Source organism: Cryptomeria japonica, chromosome 11 (genome assembly GCF_030272615.1).
Source record: "Cryptomeria japonica chromosome 11, Sugi_1.0, whole genome shotgun sequence".
Classification (NCBI taxonomy): Eukaryota; Viridiplantae; Streptophyta; class Pinopsida; order Cupressales; family Cupressaceae; genus Cryptomeria; species Cryptomeria japonica.
This window is the reverse complement of record NC_081415.1, coordinates 279,092,286-279,109,989: the sequence shown is the minus strand read 5'-3', so window position 1 is coordinate 279,109,989 and position 17,704 is coordinate 279,092,286. Positions and strand designations below refer to the sequence as shown.

The 17,704-nt window shown below is 37.5% G+C and overlaps 1 protein-coding gene across 1 annotated transcript in view; it reads right to left on the bottom strand.

The window, feature by feature from the left end:
- Window positions 1-17,193, bottom strand: part of LOC131054335 (uncharacterized) — a 127,076-nt gene extending 109,883 nt beyond the window's left edge. Inside the window, exon 1 of the mRNA XM_057988817.2 lies at window positions 16,671-17,193. Within this exon, the coding sequence (XP_057844800.2) occupies window positions 16,671-16,910 (240 nt within the window). The 5' untranslated portion in view covers window positions 16,911-17,193. The remainder of the gene's footprint in view (window positions 1-16,670) is intronic.
- Between the last annotated feature and the right edge of the window lie 511 nt (window positions 17,194-17,704).

Genomic DNA, 17,704 nt, shown 5'->3' with positions numbered 1-17,704 from the left:
GCTCAAGTTAGTGAAAGACCAAAGACTCCAAAGAACCAACCTAGCACAAATTCATTTGCAACTGTTATAACTGAATATGCGGTCAAGATGCAACTCAGCTTCCCCTCTATGTAATTTCTATTCACACAATGCTAACAATGAGGCTTTTGTACTTATTTGCCTTCATCTTATAATATGACAAATTTTAACCAATCAAGTGGGATACCTACAAATCAAAATTTAACCAAATGATTCCACTTGGTTTTCGAAATTTAAACTTGACATTGCCTAGCTATCCCGTCCTTTCTTAATAGCAACCACCAAGCATGTCCTTTCAAGAACAAAAAATGCAATACGCTCCACCCACATGGCTTATATTTTAGGGAACCACTCCCTCCACACATAACCCCTTTTTAGAATATACCTTTAGTATCTCAAGGAGCCATTAGATCACATAATTCACAATGAAATGTTGCTACAAACCCTCCTTGAAATTCCTAAGTTTAGGGAGGGAGGAAACCCTAACTCACAAATAAAATCTTACAATACAACAATGCAAGAACTCCTCCCTTGGGATGGGATGGTTACTAGGTTCTTTCTAAAGACTTTGGAGAGCACCACCTTTGACTGGTATTACAAACTTCTTGAAGCATCAATACACTCTTTCTAATAACTCATTGGTGAGTTTGATCATTGATGTGCCATTTGACATGAACAAGTTGGTCAAGTCAGGAATTTGTGAATTCTTGAGTTTGGAAAAAGATACAAATGAATTGCAACACATTTCATCATGTAGTGGAGGCATTCCTATAGTTTTCAACTAGCATGCTGAATATGGACAAATAATTTTGTGATTTGTTCTAGCATGTCCTCAATAGGGAAACATGGCAGGAGATCCAAAAACTTCATTATAATTCTTACACAGAGGCTCTTGAGGGTGATCTTACAATAGACCAAGCCGCCAACAATAGCAAAACGAAACAGCATAATGCCAACAAACGATTGATAATGCAAGATAATGGCAATAACAATCCCTCAACACAAAAATATTCAGAAAAAAAAAGGTGCTACTATATAGAGATGGCAAAATTTTGTCATCAAAGAGAAAAAACCACAAACAATTACGATGGTGGAAATAATTCCCATTCAAGGATTCAAAACATCTTATGCCAATGACTTTCTCATTAGAAACAATTACAAGTAAAAAGGTAGACCAAATGAGACAATTGCTATGAACTCTATCATAATACTTGTCAGTAATATCTTGATAGGTACTACTCATTCCATAAATAATAAAAGAAGAGGTCATGTCAAGAGTACAAAAACTTCATATCAATTCTCCCGAAGTAACAAAGATTTGTATTTTTGGACATGTTCATCCTCCTATTGAAAAACCCAAACCGCAACCAACAAGGGTTAGTTGCCCCTCAAATTTAAGGATCTACCAAAATTCTTCCCCAACTCATCAACAAGGAAACAACTCAAAACAATCAATGATGAAAATAAGCAACACAATCCCTTCCAAGAAAAAAAAAGTGGCCTAAGTCAATTGGGAATTAAAGGCAAAACAAAAATGCTAGGTTTAATCAAGTTAGTTCAAAATGGTGACTTGCAAGAAGATCTCAGAGTCCAGAAACAAAAAATCTAGGACATAGTCTCAATAGTTGATCCTACACTAATCCCAATTGGTCCATATAACATGGTTGAGAATCTTAAGAAAACCTTTGCTAAGATCTTGTTAGTAGATCTTTTGAGGAACTCTTTCTCCATTGTGAAGCTCTCTTGGCAGTAGTCGGGCTTAAATATTTAAATCATATAATCCAACCTTTGAAAGAACAAATAAATCAAGTGGATCTTGACATGAATCAACCAAACGGAAATATAAATGATCATGGGTTTTTCCTTGATTTAGAGTAGATTCCCACAAATGCAAAGCTAACAAGATAAGGCGATCTTCCTTTGTACTTACAAATATGAATTTACAATACCTGCATTAAATGAATGGTTGTTGATGATGGAGTTGCTATGAACATAGTTACATTCTTCCTCCTAGAGAGAATATGGGCACAATATTATAACGGCTTGTAGGGATACCTTGCAATGTTATGACAACCTAAAGGTGGCAACAATTGGGAAGATCATACTCCCAATTTCTTTGGTTTTTGTGACCTTCTACATCATTGATGAGGAGATAGGGTAAAACCTATCATTGGGAAGACCCTAGATCCACAAGATGAAGGTCCTTCCTTCCAAGTTATTCCAAGAGATCTACTTCCTTCACTTAGGAAAGATCTATTTTGCAAAAGGGGATCTAGAACCCTTTAGCATGGTTAAATCAAATGTAACCAAAAAGAAGGTAGGAATTCTAATAGAATACAAGTTGGGAATCAACAAGGTAATCATCCCAAAGTCGACTCCTCAAAGTATTCACATACAAAAAGTAGAGCAACTACCAAATCAAGTGTCCTCTATTCTAAAAAACACCTAGTGATGAACAGGGAATTAGAACTTTTGAGAAGGAAGAATCTCCTAAGTAGGGGTCAATTGTGTCAATTAAGACATTTGTAAAAATCATGGAGTTGTTAGAACAAGATGAACTTTTGGTTTCCCATTCAATGCAATGGATCAAGTTTGTGTAATCAAAGTATTTTTTTGACATGGGTATTTTTACATATGTGCTAGAGGAAATGTTAAATGAGCAAAGCAATCATGAAGCTCAAATAGAAAGTAAGGAATTCCTTCAACCACTTAAAAAATGGTTGGCTAACATAAATCACAATCCTCTTTTGAGTTTGCAATCATAATAGATAGCTTGAAAGAGTTAGACCCAAACAAATTTGTGGTGCCCCAAGAGAGGAATTTAAAAGCAATTACAAACCCATCTTTCTAAGGATTAGAGTTGTTCCAAAAGGTCAAAATGATGAGGTAACATCTAGGCAAAAATTTCCCAAAACCATCATATCTATTTTCGAGGAAGATTATACTCACCCTCTAGGACGAATTTGCACAAATGAGCTTGATGATAACCGTATAGTTTTACTCAAGGTATCCACAAGAGAGGCCTCTACAGGGCAATCCTCACCTATGAGTTCAACAAGATCTAATGATGTATGGGAAGCTCCCCAAGTGCAAGTCAAAAAACAATAGAAAATTCCTTGATTAAGATGACGTAAGTGTGGGGGAATTAAGACATGAAAGAAAATAACGCATAACTATCAATGCTGAAAATCTAATTGTTCTAGAGTTACCAAAGAAGTATGTGAATTACTCCATGGATTTGCATCCCAAGCCTAATGGAAAATTGAGTATATGTTTTATTCTTTCTCAAGGAATATTAGAAGAGCTTCAAACTCCTTTCAAATTTCTCCAATTTTTACAAACAATTCAAAATGTGAAGTGGTTTGAATCTATCTACAAGATGAATTTGATTTTCACACTCAACTTCTATCCATAACAGGGATACTATATTGGACCTCATCTCACCAATAGACTTTTCAAGTCTTAGTGCAACTCATAAAGCCCCAACCCACATAGCAAAGCTCAAATAGGGTTATAAAACAAGCCCCGAGAGGTCAAGGAAATCGTTATCAAGACAAGAAGCATGAAAATAAGAGTCATAAAAATAAAAGAAACTTCCATGAGGATTGGACAGTCCATACTGCGTTAAAGAAGACGCTGGCAATGATGGCCATAACTTGTGCACCATGGAAGGCAAAGAATTCAATGGTACAATCAACACCTTCCATTTAAACAAGCACTCCATTTGAAAAACATAAAAATAGAATAGCTCAAAAATAAAATCAAAAATCAAAAAGCATAAAAATATATCTCAAAAAAACCATGCATTGTGTTATGCTATTTCCACCATTGCATTGGTTAGTGGTTCGCTCTTGTCTAATTTTCATCTTAGTAAGGAGTCTAAGAGTTGCTAGTATAGGTTACCCTTGCTAAACCACAAATTCCCAAAATCATTATTACCATTTGTTGTGACCATTTTCACACATCGCCCCATCAAAATGGGGACCCCCTCTCTTTTTTGGGTCTTGCTTTATCTTTGCTTAGCTTTTCTCTGCTTGTTAGGTGTTTTGAGTGAGTTAGTTGTGGCCTAGGTTTGGTAAGTTAGGGTTTTCTTTGTAGAGCTTGCCTAGGGTTCCTTTTAGGGCCAAGTCTGGCCTAAGCTTGGGGAAGTCATTGTTCTATGCCTAGAATCCTGATGTGAATTTTAACAAGACCTTGCCTTAGAAAGTTGGAGAATGTATATTTTGTAGAGGAAGTCTTGAGAGTTTGAGTCCAGATGAGTCAAGGGTATGGGTCAAGTTGTGAAGTGACTAGGCCAGAGTTTTTTGTCAAGGGTCTCCTGTGGAGTCTGAGTTGATGTGATGAAGCAAGTAATCGAAGTATGGGCGTGAACGACGAAGGCTAGCAAGGGCAAGTTTGGAGGAATGTAATTGTGACAGATAGATTTGAAGATTTGCGAGAGAATTTGAGCTTGAAGAAGAAATCACTCCTGACCCTTCCAAAGGGTCCAAAGCGAATTCTCTTAAGAACCTCTCTTGGTCCTAACTTGGGCTATAACTCTTGCTTCCAGGCTTCAATTGAGTGAAGAATGATCGATCCATGCCATTGGAATGAGTTGCAACAATATTGAATGAGGAATTTGAGCCAAAAAGCAAATTTCGCTCTTGACCCTTCCAAAGGGTCCAGAGCGAAATTCCTTTTGAAGTCATGTACCTTCCAAAGGTACCTAGGCGAAATGGTTAAGATGTACTTGTAATCCAACATTTTGAGCTAGGTACTTTCTTAAGGTGGTTTGTTAGCATGTCTTGAGGTGAGAACAACATGAATGAGGGAGAGGTTTGAGTATTTGGATGATACCTAAGACTAATTTCTCAAAATCGCTCCTGACCCTTCCAAAGGGTCCAGAGCGAATTTCCTTATATCTCCTTTCTTGGTCTTAATTTGCGCCACAAACCTTGCTCCCATGGCATCTTTGAAGAGGATAAATACACTTGGAACATGAGGAAGTAAAGAATTTGGGCAAAAACACCAAATTCGCTCCTAACCCTTCCAAAGGGACAGGAGCGAATTTTCTTAAAACACCTATTTGCTCCTTGTTTGGATCGAACCCTTAATTCCTATGGTGTGATTAAGGATAGATTAATGATTTAAAGTGATTTGGGACCTAGATGAGTGCCCTTGGACCTTGAGTGAGTTAGGAAGTTGACCAAGAGTGCAAATTTCGCTCCTGACCCTTCGAAAGGGTCCAGAGTGAAATTTATCCAAGCTCCTGACCCTTCCAAAGGGTCTAGAGCGAAATTCCCTAAAGGACCTAATTCTTCACCAAAGTCATTGAATGGTTGTCATTCCGGGTAAAAGTAAGGGCAAATTTGCAAGATTATGGAAGGAAAGGATTCAAAAGTCAAGTTTAAAACAAACCTAAGTGAAAAGGGATGTGAATCAAGCCTAAAAGAGCAATTTCACTCCTGACCCTCTCAAAGGGTCCAGGACGAAATTTCATTTCGCTCCTGACCCTTCCAAAGGGTGCAGAGTGAAATCCTTAGATGGACTCTCAATTTCGCCTAGTGCACTAAAAGAACCTTGTTTTGATAGCGAATTGACTTGATGCTGATAGAAGGAGGTTTGATAAAGTTAAATTCAAGGCAAAGAAAGGATGAATGGGAGATGAATTGAGCCTAGGAAGAATTTTGCTCCTGACCCTTCCAAAGGGTCTAGAGCGATTTTTCCTAAAAACACATATTTCTTCCTTGTTCAAACCAAAGTTTTTGTTCCTAGGACATGGTTGAGGGAGGATTGATGTATACTTGCCTTAAGAAGTGAATTGAAGTGAAGGCAATGATGGATTTGAGGTTAAAAGACGAAAATCGCTCCTGACCCTTCCAAAGGGTCCAGAGCGAATTTTCATAGAATCCTCCCTTTTGCTTCAAATTTGGACTAATTTTGTGCCTTCGAGCCTTAGCTAAGATGTTATCATGCCTTGGAAGCAATTGAGGGGTGAAAAGGTGAAGGATTTGGGTCTAAAAGAGAAAAATCGCTCTTGACCCTTCCAAAGGGTCCAGAGCGAAATCCTTAGGATAGCCTAATTTCTTGCCAAAAACGTTGAAATGGTTGAGGGTAGATGGGCTTGATAGTATGGAGGGAGGACCCAAAAGCCAAACCTAGGAGCAAAGTTCAAGGAAATGATGAAAGGTTGAGTGCAAATAACTATTTCGCTCCTAACCCTTCCAAAGGGTCCAAAGCAAATTTCTTCAAAACACTTTATTCCTCATTCATTAAGAAAGCAAATTCACCTAAATTAAACACTTGCTAATTTCAAATTTTCAAATATTCACCCTTTGGCGCCAAAGCATTTTTTTCAAATGTTAATGAAAAGCCGGCCAGCTTGGAAAGGTGTAATAATAAAAAAAAATTTATATATAGCAAGGTTGGCCTTTTTAGAAGAAGGGTGAAGGCGCCTATAAAGGAGAGTGGATCCTAAAAGCATTAATCATTCAGTCAAACAATTTCTTCCTTAGAGCGAATTTTAAAAAGCAGACTTGGGAGGCGAAACTTCATCAGCAGATTTCATTGCAGACCCTAAGAAGGAAGCTTATAATCTTCATGAGCCGAATTTTAGCAGCTGATTTGTAGGCAAATTTCAGAGCTTCATAAGGCAGGTCAATGCAAATTTAATAATCTTCAAACCTACACCTAATTCTCCAAATGTACGAATTCAAGGAACAATGAGTATAAAACTCAGATTTAAGAGGGTGAATTAAGAGAATGCCGATTCTTCTAAGAAGGCTCTAACATGTTTGAGATGCAGGTCTAAGACAGCTATCTTGTGAAAGCATCGCTGGGAAGGGAGGTGAATTCAGCAGCCACTCACTATTTATCCATCTTTTCAGGTTGCTATCTTTAAAATCAAGGTTAAGGTATGTGCAATCTGATTTATTTAAGGAATTTGAATGAAGATCTGATTTAGTTCAATAAAGATTATTTTTGTAAAGTTAGGTTTTCACGATTTAGCTTGATTCATATGTGATATCAATTTGAAAATTCATAATTTTAAAGGTTTATCATTTTCATTTTCAAATTGGTGTTCAATTGTTCTTTTTAAGGTCTTGAATCACCTATCTTTGTGATTATACCTAAAACCTAACTTAAACCCTTTCATAGGTGATAAATGGAGAACCCCAGGGCAAGTGGATCCTCTACTCGGCAAGCCCTCATTAAGGAAGATCAAAGGAGTGACGACTTGGAGACGAGGATCACGTCCAAGTGGAGCAATATTGGAGACACCAACTTAGGAAACTTCAATTCGAAGAAGTTTCGAGAAGCACCCTACATCGGCAAGCCATCACCCATAGCCAAGAAGATAATTGAGAGTGGAATCATCAAGGCAGCAGGTTTCCCTCCCGCAGTCAGGTGTCATGAGCTAATGATCGAATGTGCCAAACATTATGATTTGCATTCAAGGACAAGTGTGGCCAAAGATGGGACTATCCTTGCCTATCTCTCAGAGGGACCTATAAGTGAAGCTTTTCATCTTCCAAAGCAAAGGGATGTGATCTACAAGAGCCTAGAAGGAGCCAAGTCTATCTACGAAGATGATCCTGATACCTGTCTAAATTTCATCAATAAGAATTGGTTGCTCAAGAATAGGCCTCGCCTGAATAAGATACTTAATACCCCTAACAGAATTAATTTTCAAGAAGAATTCAGAGACTTGATAACCATGCTTAATCGAATTGTAGGTGCCTCTCAAGCCTTCTTTTTCAATAGGTGGATGTTCTTCTTTATACAAGTGATCGTTCAAGGGAAAGGGATGTTCAATTGGGCCAAGATTATCAGTAACAACCTAGATGTGCAGTTGAGGAAGGTTAGTCCCTACTAAATCATTCCACATGAGCTCATATGTTATATATTCTCTAGCCAGATGTTTTGAGTATGCGGGACTACCACATAGAGGAGTTGTTGGGAGAGGGCCCGGAGAGATAAGAATATGTGATTCTTATGCCCAATTGCATCATCCACCTAAGAATTACTACAAGCTAGTCAACGATACTTTCACAATGCATATCACCATGACACTACAAGGAAGGATTCACCATCGACTGTCTCCAGAAGCACAAGAGCTTGTGAAGAAACATGGTGCGTGGTTCGTTCAATTTCCTAAATTCACCTATATTAGAATTCATGGATGTCCTTCACCTCCTTATATGTTGCCAAGGTATCCAACGGATAGGATAGTACTACTTGAGGTGACTAGACAGTTGGCAGCTTGTGCTAAGGCATCAAGACATAAGCATGGGAATGGTATCCCTATACATATTTCACTAGGAAATTCAATTGAAGTTTGTCCTAATTCTCAAGCAGCTGAAGATGCAGAAAAGGAGCTATCTCTCTACTCATTCACATCTTTCGCTTCAAGAGATAATTTTGATCCTAGTGGTCACATGGAAGAAACAGTCGGGAAGAAGTACAAGCATGTGTCCTAAGTAGAGGATTTTTGGATAAATGCTCAAGATGATTTGGAAATAAAGAAGAGGATGCACTCTCGATTGCCCTTGCATCTTATCAGGAGATGCAAAGTTTATAGAGTAGCGGATCAAGCACAAGACAGTGGCAGATATCTTCAATCTTCCTGTGAGAAAGAAGACAAAGAAGTGAAGATCGATTGGGATGAGCAAGAGGTCGCGGACTTGAGAACATTGATGGATCCAATCTTGAGTTGTACTCGCAGATGGGTAGATGTCCAGCATCAAAGGTTGAAAGAACAAAACATAGCTATGACATTCAGCTTAGAAACAAGAACGGAAGAAGGAGAGGCGAGTGCAAGTGAGAACACTTCTCATTCTAAGGGGTTGAAGAGAAAGGAGGGACCTGAAAAGAGAGAATCGTCCAAGAAGAAACAAAAGGTGAATCATGATCATCCCTCTAGTGCTTCTTCTAGACATGAAAAGGAGATAAGTCAAGGAGAGGATCAAAGAGAGAAGGTGTATGAGATAGATGAGTCTATGGAGTCCACAATACAAAATGATAAACAAGACAAAGGAAGGGCATCTCAGCACTCATCAAGTCAATCTCTTCCTCTCCAAGTTTGTGATAATGATCAGCAAGGAGAAAGAAATGATGATGAAGCAACATCTCCTTTTAGAGGCGAGTAGCCATTGCCTAAGGAAGTGCAAGTAAGGGAGAGAAAGTCTTCCATTCCAGATTGGCTTAGAGAAAGACTTACAAGGGTAGTTGTGGTTGAAGAAGAGGAGCAAGTATTTGATTTGGAAAGTCTTCTAGGCAAGTCTCAAGAGGGGATTGAAAAGAAGAAAGCTACAAAGATATCTAAGGTGATCAGAGATGATACAGGCTCCAAAAAGATACAGATAGCTACATCAATGGTGGACAAGTATGATGATGAGATCATGGCAGAAGAATACGATTTGGAGACATTTGATCTTGGTCCACTTACCTCTGAGCAGGCCATGGAAGATGCGACTGATTTAGTGAGGGCAGTCAAGGATAAGCTGTAATGTCCCCTTCTCAGTGATGTGCATCCAGTGGTCCATTGGCCTATTCCAGAGACTCGTAGGCTATTTGGAAAAGAGAATTAGGGTTTCCTATTTTCTAGGAGGATTCTTTGGTGTTTTCAGGGTGTTTATGTGGGAGTTTGACAGTTTGGATTCTGGATTCCTTCTGGGTTTTCAAAGAGCTTCAAGATGGTTCGACATGCATCTACATTGGGTGACTTTTTCCTAACTTACTATTTTTAGTAAGTGCGACGACTGCTCAGAATGTGGTTAAAATCACTTTGGAAACACTTACTATTTTTAGCAGTATGCTATTTTTAGTAAGTACTATTTTTAGCAGTTCTATTTTTAGCAGGATGTTAGCTGGCTTGTTCAGATGGCTATTTCTGGCAGGTCAGTCTGAGCAGTTGGTCTTCTAGCATTTTTTTGGTGCTATTCTTGGCAAGGATTCTGCAACTCAGCTCAGATGACTATTTTTGGCAGTTCAGTTCAGAGCCCCAACTCAGTTCAATTTTGGTGATTTCCAGCACTTCAGTCTCCGGCTCAATTTGGCAATAATCAATATTTGAGGAGAAGGTATTTTAATATATTAATACCTTAGGCATGAGGTATTAATATTTGATTATTTTATGGATGGACGACTTAGGAAGGGAGAAAATATTAATTTTATCCTAAGTCTATTTGGGTGAAATTTGCATATGACTTCAAGGGGGTCGTCATGGTGTTAATAAATAAATTATAACTCAAGGCAAATGGGCGATTTTCTAAGTATATTGCCTTAGTAATATTTTTTATTTGGAAGCCATAGTTGGGCGCCCACTTTACACTTTATTTTATGACACTTATATTTATTTAAAAAGGGCGAACTTGTGCAAGGAAATGAAATGAAATGCAATGCTAAATGTAGATGAAATGGAATGGCATTTGGTTTGGGCGTATTTGGAGTGCATTTGAATTTGAATTTGGTTGGCAAAAAGTTATAAATAAGTGACTTGGGCTCCCATTTGCACTATCTTGAAAATATGTAATGTTATGCTGCCGGATTGGCGACAAAACTTGAGGCTTCGAAGTGCGTCTCCCTAGTGCTACCCAGTTTCGTACTTGAAATATAGTACCTAGCTGTGCCTTGTATTCTTCTACATCCTCAGAGTTTTGCCATAGACATCTTGGTGTTGAAGTGATTCTGGAACTTGCTGGTTTCGCCTGTGGCTGAAGCACATTTTTGCTCACACCTCTCTACTGGAGCGACTGACAGTTATGGGTATCATTCCTATCTTCCTTCCCAGCACTAGCAATAAACTTTGTAAGTTTATAGCATGTTTGTTTGAGTTTTAAATTTATTATGGTAAATCGAAATCTCTAGGCTAGGCTTGGGTTTTCTGCCTTGCATTGGGATGCATGCAAATTAAATAAGGGTCTTTTTGGGGTGTTGTTTTGATTGGTTACCATTGCATATGATGTACGGTGGGTTTGGGACTGGTTTGAGCTGATTTGGATGTAAAATGAGGGAGTTATGAGTATTTTGGCATTTCTCTAGGCTGCTGGTCTGTGTTTCCAGCCTGCAGATTGGTTGTAACAGAAATTTATATCTTTATTGTAGAAATCTGCATTACTCTCCTTCTATCATTTCTATTATTGTAAGGTTAGGTAGTAGTACTACTAACCAGTTCTGTCTTTGTAATTCTCATCCCACTGAATAAGTGGAAGAGGCTGGCTTGCCACCTGATATGCAACAAATTTGTAATTTTCAGTCCTCCCGCTGAATAAGTGGTCGAGTGATAAGTTCAATGCTTTGGTCCTCCCGCTGAAATATGCGATAGAGTGATTGTTTAATATAATGTCCTCCTGCTGAAATACGTGGTAGAGTGATTGAACTCAAATTTCTTGTAATTTTCCCTTGGTCGGTTTACCGCCAAGATGTTCAATTTCTATCCTGTTGGATAAGCAGAAGGGGCTGGCTTGCCGCCCATGCATTGTAATTTTCAGTTTGTTTATTGATGCTGACGATCCCTGGAACACCGTATGCTCTCACCCTCCCAGTCTGGGCTCTCGGTGAACAAAAGGTGGAAGGGTTCCCTTTCAGTTGTTTTGCTTATTCCTCTAACCTTAACGGGTTATTTGTTGTGGATGAATTGTTATTGGCCTGAAAAATCAAAAAAAAAATTGAGTGGGATATTACATAAGCTGAAAGAAGAGATAGAAAAGAATAAAAGGTTGGAAAAGAAGATTAATGCTTGGAGGAATTATTTTAGCCAATTTAATGAGCCATTAGGGCGACAGGATCCAGTAGTCTCACCCTTGCAGACACTTCCTCTTGAGTCAATAAATCAGATAGAAAAGATGAAGAACTCAGCCCGACTCATGGATACATGCATTGATAGATCCTACATGGTAGCCAAGGAATTTATAGGAAGAATGATGAAAACAATCCACAGGGCCATCCAAGTCCTTGAGATCATTCATAATCTAGTGGTAACTGTCGATGCATTCACTCATATTAGAGACATTACCATCCCAGTATTGCAAGTGGTAAGGAGGACATCAAGACAAGTTTTAGCACAAGAAAGGATAATTGATGGTGGAACCCATAATCTCCTACAATGGTCAACTTTGCTCCAAATGAAGGAGGTTCTATTCAAGGACATCAATAGTAGGTGCAGCCGAGTTGAGGGCACTATCAATCCTATTCAGGATAAGGTGTTTGATGTACTATGTGCAATCCTTGATAGAAGGATAGAGATTGAAACAGATGTGGATATCCAAGAGTTGGAAGACAGGATCAAGGTTATCTTTTGTAGAGAAGACAGCATCATTACAGAAGAGTAGTGAGATCAAATGTATACTACTATGTTCCTGATTGAGAAAACAAAAGAGTTGGAGCACGGATGGGAGATGACTCTTCTTGTGGCCTTTGATGAGGTCCTTCACTTGGAGGAACGAATGAAGAACTTGCCTGAGATTCCCATTGCAAAGATTGAAGGGATTACGTCCAAATTCATTGAATATGCCAGAAAGGAACAAGGAAAAGGGAACAAAATTCTAGATCAAAAGTTGTTATGAAATGATGTGGCAATTCAATCCCTATTGGAGGATGCTTACTCGTTATTCATGCCAATTTCTATTGGCTATGTTATGATAATGCTTATCTAAATAGGGTTATTTTTGTAACAAACCCTAATTAGGGCTTAGGTGTCAAAATCTCAGCCCTTGATCTTCTTTAAATCTAGGCCATTCATTGTATTAGAGAATGCTATATAAGCTCTCACTCAATTCATTTGTAGGGGTTAAGAAGAAGAATTTTATTAGTAGCAGAGAAGAAGAGTAGTTATTCATAGAGAGTGTAGATTTGGTGAAGAGAGAAAGTTGAACAATTGTTGTTATATTTTGCTATGAGATTAATTAAATATTGAAGTTATGGTGTTTTGTTGCAATCTTTGTGGCTTCTTGCATGGTTGTTCATCTTCTTGAATCACTTTATTGAAGATAGTATTTGGATGTTAGAGATAGATTGAGTGATAAATGTTGTGTTTGATCTTTTAGTGAAGCTCATAGTCCAAACCACTAGCCTCTTATTAATTGTATGAGTGCCCTGTGTGGTCAACTGGAGATATTAAAATCGTTTGAAGTTCAATCATTACTTGAATACTGATATGTATCCTATTGATAGTATCTATGTTCATTAATGATTCGAAAATCTTTGAATTCCCTTAGAAGATCGCACCAATTCCAGTAGTGTTGTTTTTCTATGGCAATACTAAGATTGGTAGAGTTTCACTAAGATCGCCCTCCATTTAGTCATTCTTAGGCTTAGTTTAATATAGCCCTCTCTAATCCCTTATCTTTTGTCCTTCTTGAAACATCGATTAGTAGTAGGAAAACCCAGTTCCTCATTGGTTAAGTAGTTGCAAGAACCAGCTTTCATAGAAAGTACGTAAGGCCCCTTGATGAAACAACAAACACAACGAACACTAGTGCTTATCCACACGTAGAGAACCTACATATTAGAACCTTGGAGTTGCCTCGATTGATGCTTAGGCGAAATCTTTAGCATTCGGGGAAGCTTTGTTCAAGAGAGGATAAGGTACCTTTGGGTATTTAATTATGTGTTTGATCGTGTATAAAAGACACATCAACACCATTCCCTTTTACATTCCCAACAATGCTAAATAAAGTTAGCTCAGAATTGATCCTAGTCTTAGCTATCATTCAATCTATTCTAAACAAAGTAAGTTTTCAAACCCACGATGCCTAATTGACGATAATAAGAAAGTCTCCCCAATTATTCTTCCCAAGAGGAAGTCTTAGGAGTTGCCTATCCTTTTGGTTGCACTTAGTCCCTTACTCACCTTACATAGCCTTTGGTGTTAAACCCTCACTTCTTACTAGTAGCATGGGGCTATGTTAGGGGTGTCAAAACTCCAATTTTGTAAACAAGAAAAATAGCATATCCACATAGTTTAATCCTTGGTGATGAGCCCTTTCATCTTAATGGTTGCATGGGGCAGTTAGATTATGAGAATAGTGTCAAAAATAAAAAACTGCTCATAATGTCTAAGACTCACAAGTGGAGCCCAAAAGGAATTGAATCTACAAGGATGGCATTTGAAGGAGTCCAATAAGTAAAGCACATGCACGAACAAACTAGGGGAAACAATTAAGAGTCTAGTTTACTTCTGAAAAGCCATCCTTGTTGAGGATCTTTCCTTTACCCTAGGTTTGACCTGTTGGCCATCTTTTGGTCTAATTCTAGAAGGCAACAATAAATTTTGTTGCTTGCTTGAGTTGAAAACTAGTCTAAGTGGTTGATCTAGACAAGGATCAATCTTTGGCCTTTTGTAAGCTTCATCTATATTTTTCCATACCTTCCCTGTCCCCAACTAATTCCCTGATAATTCCTATCTCAGAAGCTTAGGAAGTCACCCTATGCTAGTTAGCCCACAATCCCCTAGGTCAAAAATCCTACTAAAGAACAATCATATTGTCAAGATTCACATGCATATCATACACAAAAGCAATAAATCATGTCATAGCAAAATGGCATCCATGAAAAGCAAAAGAGCATTTAAGTATACTGCATTGCATCCATATATCTAATGCATCCATACATACTAAGTATACACATTGCGTCCATCTCACATATATCAGAATATAATAAAAATAGCATGAAGAGAGTACCATACATGTTTACGGTATATTCATAACATTTGTCACTAAATAAATATGAATTCTAAAACAGTTCATGTGCACAAGAGAGAAAGAAAAGTAAGAAATGTCAACCATAAACTATGTATAGATCAATGCCAATCTTGAATATCATCATAAAAGTGCAATAATAAGGTGTCTAAGTACAATGGGCTCCATGAAGGGAGCTAAAGAGCAAAAAGTGCACACAAGCACGTGAATCTCCCCATGCAAGGGGGCAAGTAAAAAATCTCTACAGACAAATAAAGAAGTCACTTAAAGACCTCAAGGTCGACTCTAGGTCATAAATCCACCAAGGCTTCTAATCTATTGTTTCTTTCATTGTCATTTGACCATTTTCCCTCACTTTTTCTTCTCTATTCTTTGTTGTTGCATTTAAAACTGACTTGTGTTTTCTCCATTTTTTTTTATAGGTAGGTTTTTGTCTTTCGTTTTGTATTCTCTTACACCAATCTTGCAGATCATTGAGGTCACACAAATAAAAATCAAACCACACATCAACGGTACATGCTCTCCTCTTTGTTTCATGATTTTGAGCCAACTGTTTATAAATACACACTTGATTCAGTTTGTTGGTCTTTGTTTTGCAGGTTATAGGCAAATGACAGGGACAGATGACAAGGTGGTATCTCTCAAACCACACATCCAAGGTACATTTTCTCATGTTTTTTTTTTCCAATTTCTGTTTTCCAAAGTATCATATTGTGCATGGTTAACTGATTTGTTTTGTAGGTCCAGATGTGGGACAACGAATAAGGTCACAGAAAAGCAGCTAATTAGCATTGGTCTACAGTTAATGACAATGTCACAGACAAGCAGCTAGTTGTTTCATAGTCTGCATCTCTATATCCATGAGTTTGGTACTCTATTGTTTGCACAATTCACACTTGTTAGATTGGCAAGGAGCTATATCAATTCTTTAACATTTAGATTATTCATTTCAAACAAAACTCATTCTCGATTCTTTCAACTCTGGATGCTGATATACACATCCGACTTATCCAATTTTCTGAAGCTACAAGATTGGCATATCTTCAGTTATATAAGCAGACAGTATTCATAAAACAGTACGGTTAAATTGTTCATTATTAAGTCTCATCATCTGTATTTGATGATTGATGAATGAGCTTAAGTAAATTGGCAATGATTTGTGTGTATTAAGTGGGTTGTTTAAGACAGAGTCCAGTAAAACGAACTGAAGCTTTAAATATATGACGTTAGCTTGAAAAACCATTACCATATAAAAATGATGGACTTCAATTACTATGTGAATGATATAGACACAAGGTACAATATTTGAATAAAAGATAGATAGAAAGATAACTCTTTGGATAGAAATCTCCTCATGGGAATGTGTGATCTATGCATCATAAAGAAAAACTTGGTATACAAAATTTATATATACAAGAAAACCCTAATGAAAACAAATCCCCTTTGGGGCTTAAATTAGCCTCTGGCTTTACAATGACCTACCAGACAAAATTTATGTATGCAAGGAAATCCTAATGAAAATAAATCCCCTTTTGGGATTAAATTAGCCTCTGGCTTTACAATGACCTAACAGAGCCTTTACATTCACCTTTTATACCTGCAATTGTTTTTATCAGCTAACACTTTAAAACCGTTCAGCAGAAAAAGTAGCTTACTAGATAATGTTACTAACTGTTAATAGTAATTGGCAAACTTTCCAAAAGCCATTTCTTAAATACATTTTTCTGAACAATTAGTGACAGACTGAAGTGATTTTTATATTAAAAGTAATAATAAGACATAATTTTAAAATGTTTTATTTGATATATATCATTTATTCGCATAAAAATTGAAAATACATATTGAAAGATTCAATAATCAAACAGTCGATGGTAATTTTACATTTCATCCAGTGCAAAAGAGGTAAATATACAGAAACTCTGCAAAACTGACCAGTGCAAGCAGCAGAAGTGAAAATGTGTAGAAGGGACTTACCAAATTAAGCAAAGAAGCATTTCCCCAACTGCATGTCCCATAATCGCATTTTTCCGGCGGCCACCAGTCTAAGGTGGCGCATATAAAATCGTCATCCGTCTCAGCTATGGCAGCGTCTCCATGGATTGAAATGTTGGCAAGCACAGAAGCACTTGCGCTAAAATCATATGTCTTTTGGTAGTGGAAAAATACGTTCCAAGAGGCTGCCAAAAGCCAAATCCATAAACAATAGGAAGCCATGGATTTTGTTGGGAAGCAAGGCTAGTAGTGTCAGTGAGTTTGCCATGTACTGGTAAAAAACGGTGGAACTTAAAGCAAGTATATAAAGAACAGCATAGGATAGGGTAATGGGAAAGTTGATTATGACATTTATCTGCTGATCTTACATTGTCATACAGATCAAAGAAAAGTGCTCGTGTACACATTGAATCCGGATAAATCGATTTCTACAGTACCAATGTTACGTAGCTTGCTTTTCTAGTCATCCAATACTGTTTTGTCATCGAGCCTTCCGTGTGGAGCAGATTAATCCTGTTCAATTGTCACAGCAGGCAACACTGGCTGATGGTAATAATTTTAAATGGCGATCATGTGATCGGGTACCTAGTCCATGGGACCCAAGAGTTGAATCGTGCAGAAATCATTTAAAGTTCCCACTAACAAATCAAAATCTTTATTCTTAATTCTCTTATTTCTTTGTTGATTATGATTATGGATGTTAATCAAGTAATATTGTGTTTTCATTATTTATTAGTCCCTGCCACAGCATATTTTTTTTTACATTTCTATATATTTGATTCGATTTAAATAACTAGTCATTCGTACCAAAAGAAAACTCAAACCTAACCATCGTTAATGCTGGAGATTTAATGCAATCTCTCCATATTGCTATTTAGTTGGCATTCATATTGACGGATTTAATTGCACATATATATTAAAACACTAGACCGTGCAATGCATTTAGATCAATCCGATATGGTAAATACTACAGGTTACATGCACATCAATTTATATTCTTTTAACTTTCAAACTAT